The following is a 19,524-nucleotide window of genomic DNA, read 5'->3' as shown; positions in this document are numbered from 1 at the left end:
ACGCTCGTCGGGCTCCAGAAAAGGTGTTAATGTGTGCCATGGTGCCAACAGGGGGACTACATGAATTGATCAAATATGGCTGCATCCATTCACTGGCATGACATCGGTTTCAGAGGTTTATGGTTTCAAATATTACAGAAGGAAGGGTTTTTTGGGGGAAAGGATTCTATAGTAAAATAGGAAGAGTATGCAGAGAGCCTCAGGATAGATAATATTTGCTGGAAAAGTGGAGATAAAGAATTATGGCGGACCCTGAAGTTCGAACACGACTGTCCTTTTTGAATCCCCCCCTCATTCTTTGCTAGTCACATCCTTATGTTTAAGTTTTATGTAACTTACCTCCCCCCCTCCCCCCCAAATCAGGTTACAGACAACTTACGGCAACCCCATAAGGTTTTCAAAGCAAGAGATGAACAGAGGGGGTTTGGGACAGGTTGCGTAGCAACCCTGGACTTCCTTGGTGTTCTCCCATCCAATTACTAACCGGAGCCAACCCTTTTTGACTTCTGAGAGCTGACAAAATGGGCCTATCCAAGTTCAGAGGTGGTTTGCCATTGCCTGCCTCAGCGTAGCGTCCCTGGACTTCCTCGATGGACTCCCATCCAAGTACTAACTACAGCTAACCCGCTTAGCTCCCGAGAGCTGACGAGATCAGGCTAACCTGTGCCATCCAAGTCAGGGCATCTGAAACAACACCAATTCCTTTCAAAGTTGAGATTCAGCAGCACCCTCACCCAAAATACAGGCAGGAGGCCTCAGCCCGGGGCCCAGCAGCTTTTATTGAAGGTACGCCACCTGGATACTAGCAGGTACGCAGATCTGCATACTCCTCACCACCACCCGTCAAGACGAGACACTCCGGGGCCAGAAGGCCATGGCAGCTCTGAGCAGGAGACTCCAAGAGGGGGCGGGAACCCAACCGTCGGCACCTCCTCCAGAACAACGTCCAACCCAAGGCCAGGCTCCATGAGCAGCGAAGCCGTCCTTGCCCAGTCCTTACTCAGCCTTTTTCGAAGGCCGTCTTTCTTCCTCCGTCGCCAGAGAGGACGCCGTGGCATACCAGAGCTGCGCGAGGATGACGCCATGACACAGGTGGAGGGAGGCGGAGCTGTAGACCGTCGAAGGGTAAGTGTTCCACGAGAGCTCGATCAGCCCGAGGATCAGCACCCTGGAGGAGGAAGAGGAGGCGAGAGGCAGGATCTCAGCTTCCGGGAGCAGCCAGGCAGCAAACCACCCTAAGCCAAACCCATGAAGCTTTTGATCAAAACGAAAGTGATTTTAACATTGCCTTGTGTTTCTGCCCTCCAAGAGAGCTCCTTGAAGGGCAGTCGTGACCAGCGTTCCCTCAAAGCTGAGGTAGCGTGAGCTAGCTCACAGATTTTTAGCCTCCAGCTCACACGTTTTTGTCTTAGCTCAGGAAGGATGCCCCCAAAGCACACTAAATTTATGCAGCAGCTCGCAACTTGAACGCCATTAGCTCACAAAGTAGAATTTTTGCTCACAAAAACTCTGCAGCTTAGAGGGAACGTTAGTCATGACCCAGATGGGGGTGCCACCTGACGCTGCCACCGCTGCAAATTGGGGTCCCTTGGGAAGCCCTTCAGATTATCCCTTGCTTTGGCCAAGAAAATAAGCACGTAGACCAGGCAGAGTAACAAAGAACAACAAAACGTTTTATTTTAAACAGGAAAATCCATTAAGGGCAAATGAACAGGTAAGGTGGTTTAAAACTATAAAGCAACACGGCTGAAGGAAAATAAACATAAGTCCCTAACACAGCTAGACTTGACTGTCCCTCATCTGTTAGGCCACCAGGCCTCGGCCTGCTCGCTTTGTCCCTCAGAGTGAGGGCTGTCCTCCTAAACAGCAGCTGCCCTGCCTGCTTGACTTCTCAGGAGGAACAAACCGTGTTTGTCTCCCGAGAGAGTTTTTAAGCCATTCTCCTCAGAGCCTACTTGGATGCCGATCAGCAAAAACCCAGCGCCAAGCATTCTGGGGATTGTAGGGTGTCTCTGCCTACTGCAACACAGGCCTCACAGGCTTCCTAGGCCCACTAGGCCTCTGCTCACAGCACAGATCATGACAAGGGCTGCAGGAGTTTGCTTCGTTTCCTTACTCAGGAGCAATTTGCTGTTTCCTCTACAGGGCATTACTTGCATCCTACATTTGACTCGTGAGGTTTATAACCCTTTTCTTGACAAGTTCCAGAGGGCAGCTGTGTTGGTCTGCGGGAGAACAGCTGGAATTGAATCCAGTAGTACCTTTGAGACTAACCAGGTTTTCAGGATAAACAAACTTTTGAGAGTTAAAGCTCCCTTTGGAGCAGTGACTCTCGAAAGCTGATACCTTGAGACTCTTCAGAACTTTGATTCTCAAAAGCTTGTGCTCTGAAAACCTTGTTGGTCTTTAAGGCTCTCCTGGATACCACATTCAGAGGCACTAAGCCCCTGAATCCCAGAGCCAGGAGGCAACATCAGGGGAAGGTCTCAGCCTCTGTGCCCTGTTTATGGCCCTTCAGAGGAACTGGTTGGCCACTGTGTGAGACAGGATGCTGGACTGGATGGACCAGTGGTCTGATAGCAGGGCTCTTCTGGTGTTCTTATGAAGGCCTCAGCCTTTCTGCCCAGTTGTTGACCCTCCAGGGGAAATGGTTGGCCACTGTGTGAGACAGGAAGCTGGACCAGATGGACCACTGGTCTGATCCAGCAGGGCTCTTCTGATGTTCTTATGAAGGCCTCAGCCTCTCTGCCCTGTTGTTGGCCCTCCAGAGGAACTGGTTGGCCATAGTGTGAGACAGGATGCTGGACTGGATGGACCAGTGGTCTGATAGCAGGGCTCTTCTGGTGTTCTTATGAAGGCCTCAGCCTTTCTGCCCAGTTGTTGACCCTCCAGGAGAACTGGTTGGCCACTGTGTGAGACAGGAAGCTGGACCAGATGGACCACTGGTCTGATCCAGCAGGGCTCTTCTGATGTTCTTATGAAGGCCTCAGCCTTTCTGCCCAGTTGTTGACCCTCCAGGGGAACTGGTTGGCCACTGTGTGAGACAGGAAGCTGGACCAGATGGACCACTGGTCTGATCCAGCAGGGCTCTTCTGATGTTCTTATGAGGGCCTTGGCCTCTATGCCCTGTTGTTGGCCCTCCAGAGGAACTGTTGGCCATCCAGAGGAACTGGTTGGCCACTGTGTGAGACAGGATGCTGGACTGGATGGACCGCTGGTCTGATCCAGCAGGGATCTGATGTTCTTATGAAGGCCTCAGCCCCTATGCCCTGTTGTTGGCTGTGTGAGACAGGATGCTGGACTAGATGGACCACTGCTCTGATCCAGCAGGGATCTTCTGATGTTCTTAGGAAGGCCTCAGTCTCTCTGCCCTGTTGTTGGTCCTCCAGAGGAACTGGCTGTCCACTGTGTGAGACAGGATGCTGGACTGGATGGACCACTGGTCTGATCCAGCAGGATTCTCCTTATGTTCACATGAAAGCTTTGGCCTCAGCCTCAATGCCAGGGTACAGAGGCTGAGGCCATCCTCTGATGTTGCCTCCTGAATGTGGAGGTTCTCCTCAGACACAATGGCTAGTAGCCAGTGATAGACTTCTCCTCCATGAATCTATCTAAGCCCCTTTTAAAGCTTTTTGTTCCTGTGACCAACATGCCATCCTCTGGCAGCAAATTGTACATTTTCATCACTCTCTGCATAAAGTAGTATTTACTCTTGTCTGTCCTGAACCTACTGCCCGTCAGCTTACATAAGAGAAGCCATGTTGAATCAGGCCAATGGCCCATCCAGCCTGACACTCTGTGTCACACAGTGGCAAAAAAACCCAGGTGCCATCAGGAGGTCCATCAGTGGGGCCAGGACACCAGAAGCCCTCACCCTGTTGCCCCTCCCAAGCACCAAGAATACAGAGCAGCACTTGGCCCCAGACAGAGAGTTCCAACAATACGCTGTGGCTAGTAGCCACTGATGGACCTCTGCTCCATATGTTTATCCAGTCCTCTCTTGAAGCTGGCTATGTTTGTAGCTGCCACCTCCTTTGGGTGAAGAAGTACTTCCTTTTATCCGTTCTTCATTGGATGAGGGAGAAAAAGCTCTTTTTGTCAACTCTCTCCACCCCATGCATAATTTTATAATCATATCCCACCCCTCCTTGGGCATCTCTTTTTTAAACTGAAAAGTCCCAGACTCTTCAGTCTTTCCTCAGAGGGAAGGTGCTCCAGCCCTCGAATCATCTTGGTTGCTCTCCTTCCATACTCTTTCCAGTTTCCTTACCTTGTATGCACGTGAAGCTGCCTTTTACCTGGCCTATCAAGGTCAGTATTGTCCCCTCAGGCTGGCCCCAGTGCTCCAGGGTCTCAGGCAGAGGTCTTTCACCTCACCTCCTACCGGATCATTTCGCCTGGCAAAGCGGGGGATTGAACCTGGGACCTTCTGCATGCCGAGCAGATGCTCTAGAACTGAGCCGTGGCCACTCCCTTCAGGTCCATGCGGGTTCTTACTTTAGCAGGTGAGCTGGCTTCTGGGCTGGCGTGCACCACAGCAGGTAGGGCAGCGTGTGAAAGTACCAGACGTAAAACTGGTAGTGCAAGGAGCGGCTGAAGCAAATGCCGATGAAGTTGGACGTGAAGAGAGCGAAGACTATCTGTGGTCTTCGGTTAAGGGAAGACCGCATGAAACTCGGAGGGCAACACTATGGGCAGGACCAAGGGCCCAGACCCAACCTCGGTACGGCCCATCGGCTCTTCCTACTCCACCTGCCAAACCAAGCAGGCCCCAAAGGGCCCAGGCCTCACGTCGAGGGGAAAAGGATATGATTGGTTGAGAGAGGCTGAGGAGGGCTTTTCCTCTCAGCTGGATCCTTCAACAGCGACAAGATGCTTTCCTCTGATCTGCCATGAGGGGGAGACAAAAAACACAGTGGTGGTCGTCTTTTGGTACATCTGAGAAAACTGGCTCCATCTTGATTCTCAGTGAGAAAAGTGGACTACAAATGGTAAAATAATAAAGGGCCTAATCCTATCAATACCAGAGCATTCAGTCACAGAAGAAGAAGAGCAGGTTTTACGCCCCACTTTTCTCTACCCTAAGGAGTCTCAAAGCGACTTACAATTACCTTCACACCGCAACAGATACCCTCTTTCACCTCGCAACAGACACCCTGTGAGGTAGGTTGGGCTGAGAGAGCTCTGAGAGAACTGTGGCTGGCCCAAGGTGACCCAACAGGCTTTATAGGGAAGAAGGAGTGAGGAGTCAAACCCGGTTCTCCAGATTAGGGTCTGCTGCTCTTCTTAACCATTACGCCACATTGGCTCTCTACACCGTACAATCAGACTGTTCAAAGTAATTAATTAAAATTAAAACAGTGTACCAGGGAGTAGAGGGAAAGGCTGCTAACAGGGGCCAACAGCCCATTTTTATCTCCCCGACGTTTTCACACTGGACCGTCCACCATGCTGATTCCGGAGAGTTAAGCGTCGACTCCCCCATCAGATTCAAGAAAACTTTCTTCCCATAGGATTGGGCTGGAACACGTAACCCAGTCTGCAGGACTAAGAGGCAACCAGAGGGCTGTCTGTCCCCTCCGTGGCTTTCCCCCCTCCCTAGAACGCGAGCAGGAACACCCCCCTCTTACCTGTGCCACCGATTTAGTGCAAAAAGCCCCAGGACGGTCAGGTGAGCTATCAGAAGCCCCATGTGGAATGCTCGGTGCTGGAAAACCTCTTCTGGCAAGAACCGCCAATTCACCGTCCACTTGAAGAGGAACTGGCGGCCCAGGTCAAAGGAACGGGTCAGGTACCCAACAGGGTTCGCGAGCAGGAACGGCAATCCCAGCACCACCTGTACCAAAAACACCGGCGCTTTATTGTTTCTTTGTTTTTATTAAGCTTATAGTCCGCCCTATCCTAGAAATGCGCTCAGGGCGGCTCACGGCAAACAGAATGCATATAAATAATAACATATAATAAGGACCTGGGGTGGGATTCTAGCAGGAACTCATTTGCATATTAGGCCACACCCTCCCGATGTAGCCAATCCTCCAAGAGCTTACAAGGCTCTTTTGTGTAAGCTCTTGGAGGACTGGTCACATCAGGGGGGGTGTGGCCTAATATGCAAAGGCGCTCCTGCTAGAATTCCACCCTTGATAGGAACCAAATTTAAAAACAAGCAGAACCATCAAACAAGATGGCAGCAAAACAGGGCAGGAAAGTACTGGCTGGATATTAGGAAAAACTTTTTTACAGTAAGAGTGATTCAGCTGTGGAAGGGGCCTCCTAGGGAGGCAGGGAGCTCCACTTCCTTGGCAGTCTTTAAGCCAGGGATGTCAAACTCATTTGTTATGAGGGCCGGATCTGACATAAATGAGACCTTGATGGGCCGGGTCATGTTAGGTTGGGCCAAGCCATGTTGGGCTGGGCCATGTGTGTACCTATTTAAGATTAGGTAGCAGAGATATAAATTTTATAAAGAACACAAACACAAATATATATATATATATATATATATATATATATATATATTTTAAAGAAATTAAACATGCTTAAAATGTTAGCACTCATTGGTCTTAAAGATGCTTTCTTTGTATTTCTCCCATGAGATCCAGGGAACTGGGCAAAGGAAGCTCTGGAGAGCCAGTTTGGTGTAGTGGTTAAGTGCGCAGACTCTTATCTGGGAGAACCGGGTTTGATTCCCCACTCCTCCACTTGCACCTGCTGGCATGGCCTTGGGTCAGCCATAGCTCTGGCAGAGGTTGTCCTTGAAAGGGCAGCTGCTGTGAGAGCCCTCTCAGCCCCACCTACCTCACAGAGTGTCTGTTGTGGGAGAGGAAGGTAAAGGAGATTGTGAGCTGCTCTGAGACTCTGAGTGGAGGGCGGGATATAAATCCAATATCTTCATCTACCTCACGGGGTGTCTGTTGTGGGGGAGGGAGATAAAGGATATTGTGAGCTGCTCTGAGACTCTTCGGAGTGGAGGACGGGATATAAATCCAATATCTTCATCTACCTCACAGGGTGTCTGTTGCGGGGGAGGAAGGTAAAGGAGATTGTGAGCCGCTCTGAGACTCTTCGGAGTGGAGGGTGGGATATAAATCCAGTATCTTCATCTACCTCACAGGGTGTCTGTTGTGGGGGAGGGAGGTAAAGGAGATTGTGAGCCGCTCTGAAATTCTTCGGAGTGGAGGGTGGGATATAAATCCAATATTTCCTTCCTTCCCCAGGGGACCAGAAGGGGAAGAAGCCTCAGAGAAAATAGAGGTATTGTTCTGTAGCTCCTCTGCAATTGATCAAGCCTTGCAAAGCAAGCTGTGATGCAGAAGGAAGCAAGAGAGAGGGAGAAGGAAGCAGATGACAGCCAGTTGCTCAGAGGCCTGATAGGAGTCCTCCAGGGGCCTGATTCGGCCCCCAAACTGCATGTTTGACACCCCTGCTTTAAGCAGCAGCTGGACAAACGCTTGTCGCAAATGCTCTAGCCCAGGGGAGGCCAAACTTGCTTAATGTGAGAGCCACATGGAATAAACGTCAGATGTTTGAGAGCCACAAGACATGAACATCAGCTGTTTGAGAACCACAAGACAGGAAGGAAAGTCGGTAGGTGGAAAGAAAGCAAATCGATGGTGGGAGGAAGGGGGAAAGAAGATGCGGAAAGAAAACAACTTTTAACTTTAAAGGCGTTCACCAAGACTCTGGCTGGCTTGGCTTGGAGAAGTGATTGAAAGAGACAAATGCCTTCTTTTAAGCAGGGCGGTGGGGGCTTTGAGAGCCACGCGATATGTGTGAAAGAGCCACACGTGGCTCCCAAGCCGCAGTTTGGCCACCCCTGCTCTAGGCTGACCCTGCAGACTTTGGGGGTGGATCCAGGAGAGGATGGGGTTTGGGGAGGGGCCAACGCCGTTGTGTCCCCGCTTCCAAGCAGCCATTTTCTCCAAGGGAGCTGATCTCTGCCAGCTGGAAATCAGCTGGAAAAGCGGGAGATTTCCAGGCTCCATCTGGAGGCTGTCAATGATCGCTGTCCTCACCCATAAGTTTCCTAAAAACCCTTGGCAGGTGTCGGTGTGTGCCATGGTGTCCACGGGCACCGCGTTGGGGACCCCGATCTAATGCCCCGTTGTGCCTCTGACTGGTGGGGGGGGCCCCCTCAGAGGCTCAAAGAGAGGCCTCTTCTACGCAAAACCCTCTGGAGCAGGACAGGTAGTGCTTGCAAGCAGCTGGGTCCTTCTCGGGGCAGCCAGATCCTCCTCTACACCCCGCCCTTCCTCTTACCTGCAAGGCCGCACAGATGGCAAGCTTGGGAACGGTGCCCGGCAGGCCAAAGCGCCGCAGCAGGAGGAAGAGGAGACCCGGCGCAAAGAGCAGGATGTTCATTTTCACGGACACGGCCAGGCTGGAGGAGGAGAGAGACGGGAACACTTGAAGCTGCCCTGTCCTGAATCGGAGTCAGTACTGTCCACTCAGACTGGCCGGGGGCTCAGGGGGAGGTCCTTCCCATCATCTACCGCCTGGTCCTTTTCACCAAAGATGCTGGGATCCACTTGGGACCTTCGCGGGCCAAGCAGATGCTCTGCCACTGAGCCACGGCCTCTTCTCATGGCTCTCCAGGGTCTCCGGCTGAAGTCCTTCACATCCCCTCCTGCCTGGGCCTTTGAACTGGAGATGCCGGGGATCGAACCGGGGACCTTCTGCATGCCAAGCAGAGGCTCTTCCGCTGAGCCACGGCCCCTCCCCAAAACATGAAGCTGCCTTATGCCGAACAAGACCCTCGGTCCATCAAGGTCTGTCATTTTCACTCAGAGCGACAGCAGCTCTTCAAGGTCTCAGTCTTTGATACCACCTCCTACCTGGGTCCTTTTAACAATCACAGAGTTGGGAAGGGTCATAGAGGCCATCTAGTCCAACCCCCTGCTCGATGCAGGATCAGACTAGAGCAGGGATGGCCAACGGTAGCTCTCCAGATTTTTTTTTGCCTACAACTCATAAGAACATAAGAACATAAGAGAAGCCATGTTAGATCAGGCCAATGGCCCATCCAGTCCAACATTCTGTGTCACACAGCGGCCAAATATATATATATATATATATATATATATATATATATATATATATATATATATATATATATATATATACACACACACACACACACACACACACTGTGGCTAATAGCCACTGATGGACCTCTGCTCCATATTTTTATCTAACCCCTTCTTGAAGGTGGCTATGCTTGTGGCCGCCACCACCTCCCGTGGCAGTGAATTCCACATGTTAATCACCCTTTGGGTGAAGAAGTACTTCCTTTTATCCGTTTTAACCTGTCTGCTCAGCAATTTCATCGAATGCCCACGAATTGGCCATGCTGGCTGGGGCTGATGGGAGTTGTAGGCAAAAAAAAAACATCTAGAGAGCTACCGTTGGCCACCCCTGGCCTAGAGCATCCCTGACCAGTGTTTGTCCAGCCGCTGCTCACCACCTCCCTTGGATTCCGATTCCACCGTTGCACAACTCTTACTGTAAATAAGTTTTCCCTATCATCCAGCCAGTACCTTCCCGCTCTTAATTTAAACCCATCCTTGCAAGTCCTCTCTTCTGCTGCCAACAAGAACAGCCTCCTGCCCTCCTCTGACAGCCCTTCAAAGACTTAAAAAGGGCAATCGCGTCCCCCCCCCACCCACCCCATGAAGATGCCAGGGGACTGAATCTGGGATTTTCTGAAGAAGAAGAAGAAGACATTGGATCTATATTCCGCCCTCCACTCAAGAGTCTCAGAGCGGTCACAATCTCCTTTACTTTCCTCCCCCACAACAGACACCCTGTGAGGTGGGTGGGGCTGGAGAGGGCTCTCACAGCAGCTGCCCTTTCAAGGACAACCTCTGCCAGAGCTATGGCTGACCCAAGGCCATTCCAGCAGGTGCGAGTGGAGGAGTGGGGAATCAAACCCGGTTCCCCCAGATAAGAGTCCGCACACTTAACCGTTACACCAAACTGGCTCTCTGCATACTAAGCAGAGGCTCTGCCACGGATCCCTAACCTCTGCCTACCACTGGAGTCTGCAAACTGTACAAGGCTTATTTCTGCCCTTGGTTCCTTGCACGCCCCTCTTATCATCATGTCAACAGACCAAAGTGTGGGTCCGGTGGTCCCCTTAAGACCAACTAAGTTTCATTCTGGCTATAAGCTTTCATGCGCATGCATCTGAAGAAGGGTGCATGCCCACAAAAGCTTGTACCCAGAATTCATAGAATCATAGAGTTGGAAGGGATCTCCAGGGTCATCTAGTCCAACCCCCTGCGCAGTGCAGGAAATCCACAAATACTTTCCCCTAAATCCCCCGTGGCGCAGAGTGGTAAAGCTGCAGTACTGCAGTCTGAGCTCTCTGCTCACAGCCTGAGTTCGATCCCGGCGGAAGGTGGGTTCAGGTAGCTGGCTCGAGGTTGACTCAGCCTTCCATCCTTCCGAGGTTGGTAAAATGAGGGGGGGGGGGAGTGTAGATGACTAGGGAAGGCAATGGCAAACCACCCCATTAAAAAGTCTGCCATGAAAACGCCGTGATGCGACGTCACCCCAGAGTCGGAAACTACTGGTGCTTGCACAAGGGACGACCTTTACCTTTAAATTCACAAGACCTGCGTTAAACTTTGTTGGTTTTAAAGGGGCCGCTGTACTCTAACTTGATTCTATTGCTTCAGAACAACATAGCTATCCGCCGGAATCGAACATTAAATCAACAGTAGCCTCACCACCACTACGCCCTGTGGATGACAAACAGCGGCAATTTCTGCTTCCCCACAGGCCCCCCCGCGCAAAACAGACTTCCTGCTGGGTCAAAAGCACCAATGTAAAAACCTGCCAGTCTGAGTACAATATCGACCTTGATGGACCGATGGTCTGATTCAATAAAAGGCAGCCTTCGATGGGCCAACAAGCGCCGTTCCCCCCGCCCCCAGGTCTCACCTGAAGCAGAAGCATCCCCAGGACCAGTGGTCCTCCAGGAAGAGGTTGACCGCCAAGAAGAGGATTGCCATGGCAACAGGGTCGTTGAAGAGGCGCAGTACGAAGATGGAGTGGATCCGGTAGGAGGCGCAGCACATGAAGAAGAAGACGTAAGGGGGCACCTGCCAGCAGAGGGAGCCGTTGAGTCACCAGGGAAGCTCCATCGGTCCGAGTGAGGCAACAACCTGTTCTACAGGTGCATACCTGCCGACTACATTTATCTGATGGGAACACTCGGCAAGCGCAGGTTTGCCACTGCTCCCGGAGGCAGGGCTAGGAGTAATGTTGAGTGAAGATACTTTATTCTGTTTACAATATTTATATGCATTGTGCAGGGGATCGGACTAGATGACCCAAAAAGCCCCTTCCAACTCTGATTCTAAGTCTGCCCAGAACACTCTTATCTCTGATTCAAGTGCAGTCACATCCTACAAGATTTGGGGGTAGGAGATGATGCAGGGAGCTTGTACTCTTCGAAGCGGACACCCTGAAAACCTTGCTGGTCTCAACAGCGCTGCTGGTCTCTAAATCCGGCTCTTCTACTACAGATCAGCACAACTAAACCTCCAGCCCTGACCTGCATATCCCAGGCAAACCTGATCAGATCAGATCTGAGAAGCCAAGCAGGGCCAACCCTGGCATGTATTTGGATGGCAAACCTCCTTGGAATACCAGGACCGGGAGGCAGAGGCAGGCTATATCAAGCCACTTCTGTGAACGTCCTCCATGCCCCAGTAGGTGTCGCCAGAAGTCAGCAATGACTTCCAGGTGCGCGTGCACACGCAAATACAAAAATACCCCCCCAAAAAACCCACCCTATAGCTAAGCCTGAACACAATTTCGGCATCAGTTTAGACTTTAAACTCCTTAACGCAGCGGTCTGCCTCCAATTCTGATGTGGCTTTGTAAAATGCCATCTGTACTGAAGGTGCTGATCAGAACAGGAAATCAAAACCTCAGCAATGAGCGCTCCTAGAATTCCTTCCCCTCCGCCTTCACTCCCTCCACCCTCGCCCTCTTGGCTTTCGCCTTCCCCTTCCGGATGGGCTTAACTTGGAGCCCCGGCTTGAGACGTGAGAAGGAACTGCCCTTCACGCTCCGCCCGACGTCACGTTCGCCCACTGACCTTATTGGTTCGGCTGTAGATGCGGAAAACGAGCAGGAGCGTGGCCAGGTACAGGGCGGCAAAGAGGTACTGGGCCAGGCGGATGTTGGTGCCGCGGCCGGTGGCGTAGTACAGGCCCAGGAAGATGTAAACAAAGCCCGCGGGGTAACTGCAAAGAGAGAGCAAAGAGGAGCGCTCGAGAGGACCAGGAAAGCCGCTGCTCCTCCCACTGAGCGTCAGTCACAGGAGGTGATGCACCCGTCCCAAGCTAGGTGAGGGGTGTGTGGCTCTGAGGCAGAACATCTGCTCGGCATGCCAAAGGTCCCAGGTTCAATCCCCGGCATCTCCAGTTAAAAGGACCAGGTAAGATGTGATGGAGAGGCACTGCCAGTCTGAATAGACAGTACTGACTTTGATGGACTGAGAGTCTGATTCAGTAGAAGGCAGCTTTCTGTGTGCGTTTTTGGAAGGAGGCTCAGTGGCAGACCCTCTGCTTGGCATGCAGAAGGTCCCTGGTTCAATCCCCGGCATCTCCAGTTAAAAGGATCACAACAGGGAAGACCTCTGCCTGAGACCCTGGAGAGCTGCTGCCAGTCTGAGTAGACAATACTCTGATGGATCCATGGTCTGATTCAGTATGAGACAGCTTCATGTGCCCATGTGTGTTTGGGGAGGGGCTGTGGCTCAGTGGTAGAGCCTCTGCTTGGCGTGCAGGAGGTCCCAGGTTCAATCCCTGGCATCTCCCATTAAAAGGACCAAGCAGTAGATGATGTGAAAGACCCCAGCCTGAGACCCTGGAGAGCCTCTGCCAGTCTAAGTAACCAAGACTGACTCTGAAGGACCGAGGGCCTGATTCAACGTAAGGCAGCTTCGTGCGTTCAGCCTCTAGCCTTGGGAAGGCCATGCAGGGCCGGGTACTCACACGAGGGGGCCGGTGTCCCCCTTCAGCTGGGTGTAATCCAGGGTCCCGTTGACGACTCCCTCCACCTCATCCATGTACGCTTTCCAGTCGATCTCCGTATCTAGAGGGAGAGGACAGGAGAAGTCACACGGAGAAGGCGCTTGGTTTCAGCTCCAAAAAGAGAAGCGATTAAAACGAACTGAGCAGGCCCCACTGACTGCCCCACCTCACATACCGAGCCCTCTGTGCCAACACCCCTCGATCGTCTTTCAAGTCTCACTGTTATCTAGAAGACCAACCTGAGGAGGTCAGGAGACATCTGTCTCATTCCAAAGGATGCTCCCACATCTGTCTCATTCCACAGGATGCACAAAACTGGATTATTCAAGAGGGCTTTTAAAAAAAAATCAAGCAATTTTTCTCCAGGCCGGTTTTGCCAGAAATCCTGGAGGTTTTTTTACCACTTCGGGGGATGGAGCAGGGGTCACTGTGTGTGCAGGAGAGGGAGAGGTTTGTGAATTCCCTGCATTTTGCGGGGGGTTGCACCCTGGAAGTCCCTTCCAAAAACTCTATAATTTTTTCAAACAAAACTGGGGAAAGAAAAACCTACTAAATTACAAAACACAGAAGTGAGATTACAAAAAGAAACATGCAAAACACAAAAACGTTGACTCAGATTGCTGACGGAGGCCTTAATATTTAACACATTTTCCAGTTTATCTTATGAGATATAGCTAACAGCATTTTTATGAAAGGAACAGCCCTATGGCTGATGGCACTGTTCATCATACACATTATCTCAGGAGTCTCCAACGTGGTACTTGTGGGTGTCACGGTGCCCACCGACACCTTTCTTGCTGCGCCCCAAGAGCCAATGGGCTGTGCAGATTGAAATGATGCCATTTCCACGGCAGCTACAAAGACACTGTTTGTTTTGTCTTACAGCTCTCTCCCAGTTAATTATTTTTTAAAATCACTCCTTTTCTGCCCTGAACGCGAGCTTCCTCTGCGTATTCAATTTTACTGTATATTTCTTTTTTAAACATTTTATTAACTGGTTTGTTAATTGTTGTTAGCCACCCTGAACCCGTTGGGGGGTGGGATATAAATTTGATAAAATAAATAAAATATTTGGTGACAACCTCCTACAGCACCCATTTGTGTCAGAATTCCAAAGGCGCCCGCAGGCCCAAAAAGGGGGCATCGTCTTGTTCTCACTACATTATTTTCTCGTTTCTGTACTACGATCTTATTGCATTGCTTATTGTATGTCCTGCACTGCTCCTGTTGCATCGTTTTTTAGATTTTGGAATCCGCCTTGAGGCTGAGCAAGAAAGGCGGATTATACCATATAAATAAATGTTAATGTTTGGAGAGGCTCTGGGAGGTTTCATTTGGGCCCCGCCGGGATGTAGCTTTCTGCAGCTGGGAGGGACTTAGAATCATAGAGTTGGAAGGGACCTCCAGGGTCATCCAACCCCCTGCAAAATGCAGGAAACCCACAAACACCTTCCCTCTAAATTCACAGGATCCTCATTGCTGACAGATGGCCATCTAGCCTCTGTTTAAACACCTCCAAAGAAGGAGAGCCCACCACCTTCCGAGGAAGCCTGTTCCACTGAGGAACCACTCTAATGGTCAGGAAGCTCTTCCTAATGTTGAGCCGGAAACTCTTTTGATTTAATTTCAACCTGTTGGTTCTGGTCCTACCTTCTGGGGTCACAGAAAACAATTCCAAACCATCCTCTATATGACAGCCCTTAAGGACTTGTTGCTATCTATCTATCTATCTATCTATCTATCTATCTATCTATCTATCTATCTATCTATCTATCTATCTATCTATCTATCTATCTATCTATCTATCTATTAAGGGAATACCACTCTTCCCTGCCTTGAGGCTCTAAGATGGGCAGCCTAAAAGTCCTTGATAATTCATTTGATCCTTTGTATCAGCTTACACTCTTAACCCACCAACTACATGTATTTCAGCCCACTGTACCCCATCTCGTCTGAAGAAGTATGCATGCATAGGAAAGCTTACATTTTGAATAAAACTTTGGACCACTTTGCATCCTAAACCACTGCTCATTGTACTCCATCCCCTCGTCTGAAGACGTCTGCATGCACACAAAGGCTTACATTCTGAAGAAAACTTGGTTGGTCTTAAAGAAAGGTGCAACTCGACTCCTACTTTGTTCTACTGCTTCAGACCAACACGGGTGCCCACCTGGGTCTATCTATAAGGTTGGAAATAGAGAACGATGGCTCTGTGGAAGAGCCTCTGCTTGGCATGCAGAAGGTCCCAGGTTCAATCCCCAGCATCTCCAGTTTAAAAATGCACCAGGCAGGAGGTGATGTGAAAGGCCTCAACCTGAGACCCTGGGGAGATGCGGCCAGTTTAGAGTTGCCAATCCCCAGGTGGGGGCAGGGGATCCCCGGTGTGGAGGCCCTCCCCCTGCTTCAGGATCATCAGAAAGCAGGGGGAGGGGAAATGTGTGCTGGGAACTCTATTATTCCCTATGAAGACTTATTCCCATAGGAAATAATGGAGAATTGATCCGCAGCTATCTGGGACACTGGGGGGCTGTTTTTTGAGGTAGAGGCACCAGATTTTCTGTATGGCATCCAGTGCCACTCCCCAAAATACCCTCTAAGTTTCAAAAAGACCGGACCAGGGGGTCCAATTCTATGAGACCCCCCCCCCAAAAAGGTGCCCCTATCCTTCATTATTTCCTATGGAACGAAGGCATTTAAAAAGGTGTGCAGTCCCTTCAAATGTGATGGCCAGCACTCCCTTCGGAGTTCCATTCTGCCAGTCACAACCTTGCTCCTGGCTCCACCCCCAAAGTCTCCTGGCTCCACCCCCAAAGTCCCCAGATATTTCTTGGACTTGGCAACCCTAGCTGCGGTCAGTTTCTCTCCTGGTGGCCAGGAGGGACGAGTCCAGCGATCCCAGGACAGACTCGACGTGGCATCGGCGATTCCAGGCGAGATCCCTCCCCTTCCTCCCAGGCCCCGCCCCTCCAAACTCCCGGAGCCCCCCGGCGGGACTTGGCAGCCCGTCCACTCACATGCCACCCGGTGGATGACCCACTGGTTGACCCCCACCTCGGCCAGGCAGAGGCAGGCGGCCACCAGCGGCGTGTAGTGGGGCTCCAGCAGCACCAGGCGTTTCTCCTGCCAGGCGCGCCGCAGGCTCTGGCGCACGAAGGCGGGCGAGCCCAGATGCAGCCCTGCCGCGCCGCCCTTCCGCCGCAGCCCGGGCCCCGGAGCCATGCCTGCTGCCCCGCTGCGCCTCTGGACAGCTCGGCGCGCCCGCCAAAGGCCTCCCCCGTCCCGCCGGCCCCGCGCCCGCAGTTCCGCCTCTCGCCTCGCCCCACGACTGGCTGGCTGGCCCAGGAAGGAAGAGCTGGCACCGGCGGCCAGTGCGCCAAGTCGGCGCGCGTTTTCAAAAAGGCACATCGCTTTCTCCCCCTCCCCTGCCCCAGCCCCACTGAGGACTAGGACAATCTTATGGGGACAATCTTATGCCCAAGTTTGCATAAGATTGCAAGCCAACATCTTGGTTCTCTGGCAGTCTTGCAGCAGCAGCTGGACAAACACTTGTCAGGGATGCTCTAGGCCAGGGGTGTAAAAAATGTAGTTTGGGGGCCGAATCAGGCCCCCGGAGGGCTCCTATCAGGACCCCGAGCTACTGGTTGTCATCTGCTTCCTTCTCCCTATATCTTGCTTCCTTCTGCATAACAGCTTGCTTTGCCAGGCTTGCTCAATTGCACAGGAGCTACAGAGCAAAACCTCTATTTTATCCATTGGCTGAGGCTCCTCCCTTGGGGAGGAAGGGGGGAGGAATCCCTTGCTTTGCCAGGCTCTCTCAATTGCACAGCAGAGCTACTGAGCCAAGTCTCTCTTCCTTCTATTGGCTGAGGCTCCCCACCCCAAAGTCCTCTGGAGAAGGAAGGAAGGAACCAGAGCTTCCTCTGCCCAGTTCCCTGGATCCCATGGGAGAAATACAAAGAAGGCATCTTTAAGACCAATGAGTGCTAACGTTTTAAGCATGTTTTAATTTTTTATATATATGCATGAGTTGGACACCCCTGCTTCCTTCTGCATAACAGCTTGCTTTGCCAGGCTTGCTCAACTGCACAGGAGCTACAGAGCAAAACCTCTATTTTATCCATTGGCTGAGGCTCCTCCCTTGGGGAGGAAGGGGGGAGGAATCGCTTGCTTTGCCAGGCTCTCTCAATTGCACAGCAGAGCTACTGAGTTGGACACCCCTGCTCTAGGCCAAGGGGTGGCCAAACTTGTTGAAGGTAAGAAGAGCCACATAGAATAAATGTCAGGTGTCTGAGAGCCACAAGACATGGATGTCAGATGTTTGGGAGCAGGGAGGAAAGCAAACAGATTGGGGGGGGGAGGAAAGAAAGCAACTTTAACTTTAAACGCATTTCCCAAGCTGCTGTCTGGCTTGGAGAAGTGATTGAAAGAGAGAAATGCCTTCTCCAAGCTGGACGACAGGGCGGTGGGGGCTTCGAGAGCCACACAATATGTGTGAAAGAGCCACATTTGGCTCCTGAGCTGCATTTTAGCTACCCGTGCTCCAGGGCCGGTGCTAGGCTTTCCGGTGCCCTAGGCAAATCATCCACTAGCGTCCCCCCCCCCCATTATCAAAAAATATAGGGAAATTGAAGAGCGCCATACTTGAAACTTTTAACATTTTTATTTTAATGATTTTTATTTTAATTTTTTTTTTAAAAAAAAATGTGATATTATAAAAAAAATGTGAGAAGAAGTGCTTGCTGGCGGGACAGGTTGAGGTGGGAGGCCAAGTCACACATCGGGGAGAAGGGGGTGGCTTGGTTTTGTTGAGGGCAGCTTGGTGATGGCAGAGGACAAGGGGACAGTGGTCAGAGCCAGAGTCATGCATCAAGGAGCAGGCACCCAGTGGTGCCCCCTAGGCCGGGTGGCGCCCTAGGCGACCACCTACTTTGCCTACTCCCAGGCACCAGCCCTGCCCTGCTCTAGGCTGATCCTGCATTGGGCAGGGGGTTGGACTAGGTGGCCTCTTTTATTTTAATTCCAGAAAATCTCCAGGACCCACCTGGACCTGGCAATACTAGGGATGCCAGCCTTCAGGTGGGACTTGGGGATCTCCAGCTCACCTCCAGGCAACAGAGATCAGTCCCCTTGGAGAAAATGGCTGCTTTGGAGGGTGGGCCCTGGGAGGTCTCCATCCTCCCCAGGCCCCACCCCCAAATCCCCAGATGTTTCTCAACCTCGATTCCACCACCCCATCCCCTGCCAGTGGCCCTGGAGGATCCGCCAACCCCGATCTCTCCAAAGCGGCCAAGCTGCGTTTGGCCTGCACCATTTCGCAGTGATCGATAATGTTACCCGTGGGAATGCACTGCCACAGGACGAGGCGGCAGCTACAAGCATGGATGGCAACAAGAGGGGATTGGATCAACATCTGGAGCAGAGGTCCATCAGTGGCTATTAGCCACCATGTCTTGCTGGAACTGTCTGGGGCGGTGATGCTCTGTATTCTTGGTGCTTTTGGGGGGGGCACAGTGGGAGGGCTTCCACTGTGGACCTCCTGATGGCACCTGTTGTTTTTTTTGCCACTGTGTGACACAGAGTGTTGGACTGGATGGGCCAGTGGCCTGATCCAACATGGCTCCTCTTGTGTTCTTACCGGATTCCTCGTCTGATGAAGTGTGCTCAGAGAGCACACGAAAGCTGACGTTCTAAATAAAACTAAGTTGATCTTAAAGGTGACACTTGACTCCTATTTTGTTCTACTACTTCAGACCAACACGGCCGACTACTTGGATCTTGTGTTCTTATGTTGTTGTTGGTCGGGCTAAATATATCCCCACAGGCGGAAAGCTACCTTGATAGGGAAAGCTGCCCTTCTTTGGCGCCTGCTTGGCTTGAAAAGAGGCACATCCCTCCACGCGAACCCCTCTTGCAAGCCGTATGGTGAAGCCGAAACCCAAAACCCCTCCGCCGCAATCCTTAGTTCAGCCGGCCCTGGAGGAACCTAGGGAGGGGCTATTTGTTGGCGGGGGGACAGCTATACCGGGTGCACCAGCCTCCACGCCGGAAGCTCCACGTGGTTGGGGCGGGCGCACGTGTGCTGCGCTTGGGCTCGGGAGAGCCGATGGGGGAGCCTGCGCGGCGGCAGCTGCCGGATTGCAACGCCCGATACCGGGACCGGAGCTTCTGGGAGGCGCGCTACCGGGAGGAAGGGGCCGCCCCGGCCGAATGGTTCGGGGGCTTGGAATGTTTCCGCCAACAGCTGGAGGCGGAGCTGAGCCCCACGGATCGGATCCTGGTGCTGGGTGAGTGGGTGCCCCGCCCGGCTGCCTCCCCCGGGATGGGTGGAGGGTTGCCAATCCCCAGGTGGGGGCAGGGGTTCCCTTGTTTGGAGACCCTCCTCCCGCTTCAGCGTCATCAGAAAGGTGGGGGAGGAAATATCTGCTCGCTTCCCATAAGGTATAATGGAAATCTGCGAGTATATGGGGCCGGTGGGGGG

General features: G+C 52.0%; 2 protein-coding genes across 2 annotated transcripts in view; one reads left to right on the top strand and one right to left on the bottom strand.

Moving 5' to 3' along the window:
• Nucleotides 1-760: 760 nt before the first annotated feature.
• ALG3 (ALG3 alpha-1,3- mannosyltransferase) lies at nt 761-16,265 on the bottom strand. Its single transcript, XM_060242815.1, has 9 exons — nt 16,061-16,265; nt 13,008-13,107; nt 12,107-12,254; nt 10,942-11,102; nt 8,257-8,377; nt 5,631-5,836; nt 4,811-4,887; nt 4,498-4,642; nt 761-1,168 (listed from the first exon to the last, which is right to left on the bottom strand). The coding sequence occupies exons 1-9, from the start codon at nt 16,263-16,265 to the stop codon at nt 997-999; spliced, it is 1,335 nt and encodes a 444-aa protein (XP_060098798.1). The 3' UTR covers nt 761-996.
• Nucleotides 16,266-19,066: 2,801 nt separating this feature from the next.
• EEF1AKMT4 (EEF1A lysine methyltransferase 4) overlaps nt 19,067-19,524 on the top strand; it is a 42,396-nt gene continuing 41,938 nt past the window's right edge. The window contains exon 1 of the mRNA XM_060242804.1: nt 19,067-19,330. Within this exon, the coding sequence (XP_060098787.1) occupies nt 19,150-19,330 (181 nt within the window). The 5' untranslated portion in view covers nt 19,067-19,149. The remainder of the gene's footprint in view (nt 19,331-19,524) is intronic.

Source organism: Heteronotia binoei, chromosome 6, assembly GCF_032191835.1.
Source record: "Heteronotia binoei isolate CCM8104 ecotype False Entrance Well chromosome 6, APGP_CSIRO_Hbin_v1, whole genome shotgun sequence".
Classification (NCBI taxonomy): Eukaryota; Metazoa; Chordata; class Lepidosauria; order Squamata; family Gekkonidae; genus Heteronotia; species Heteronotia binoei.
The sequence above is the reverse complement of the archived record's forward strand: the minus strand, read 5'-3'. Positions and strand labels throughout refer to the sequence as shown.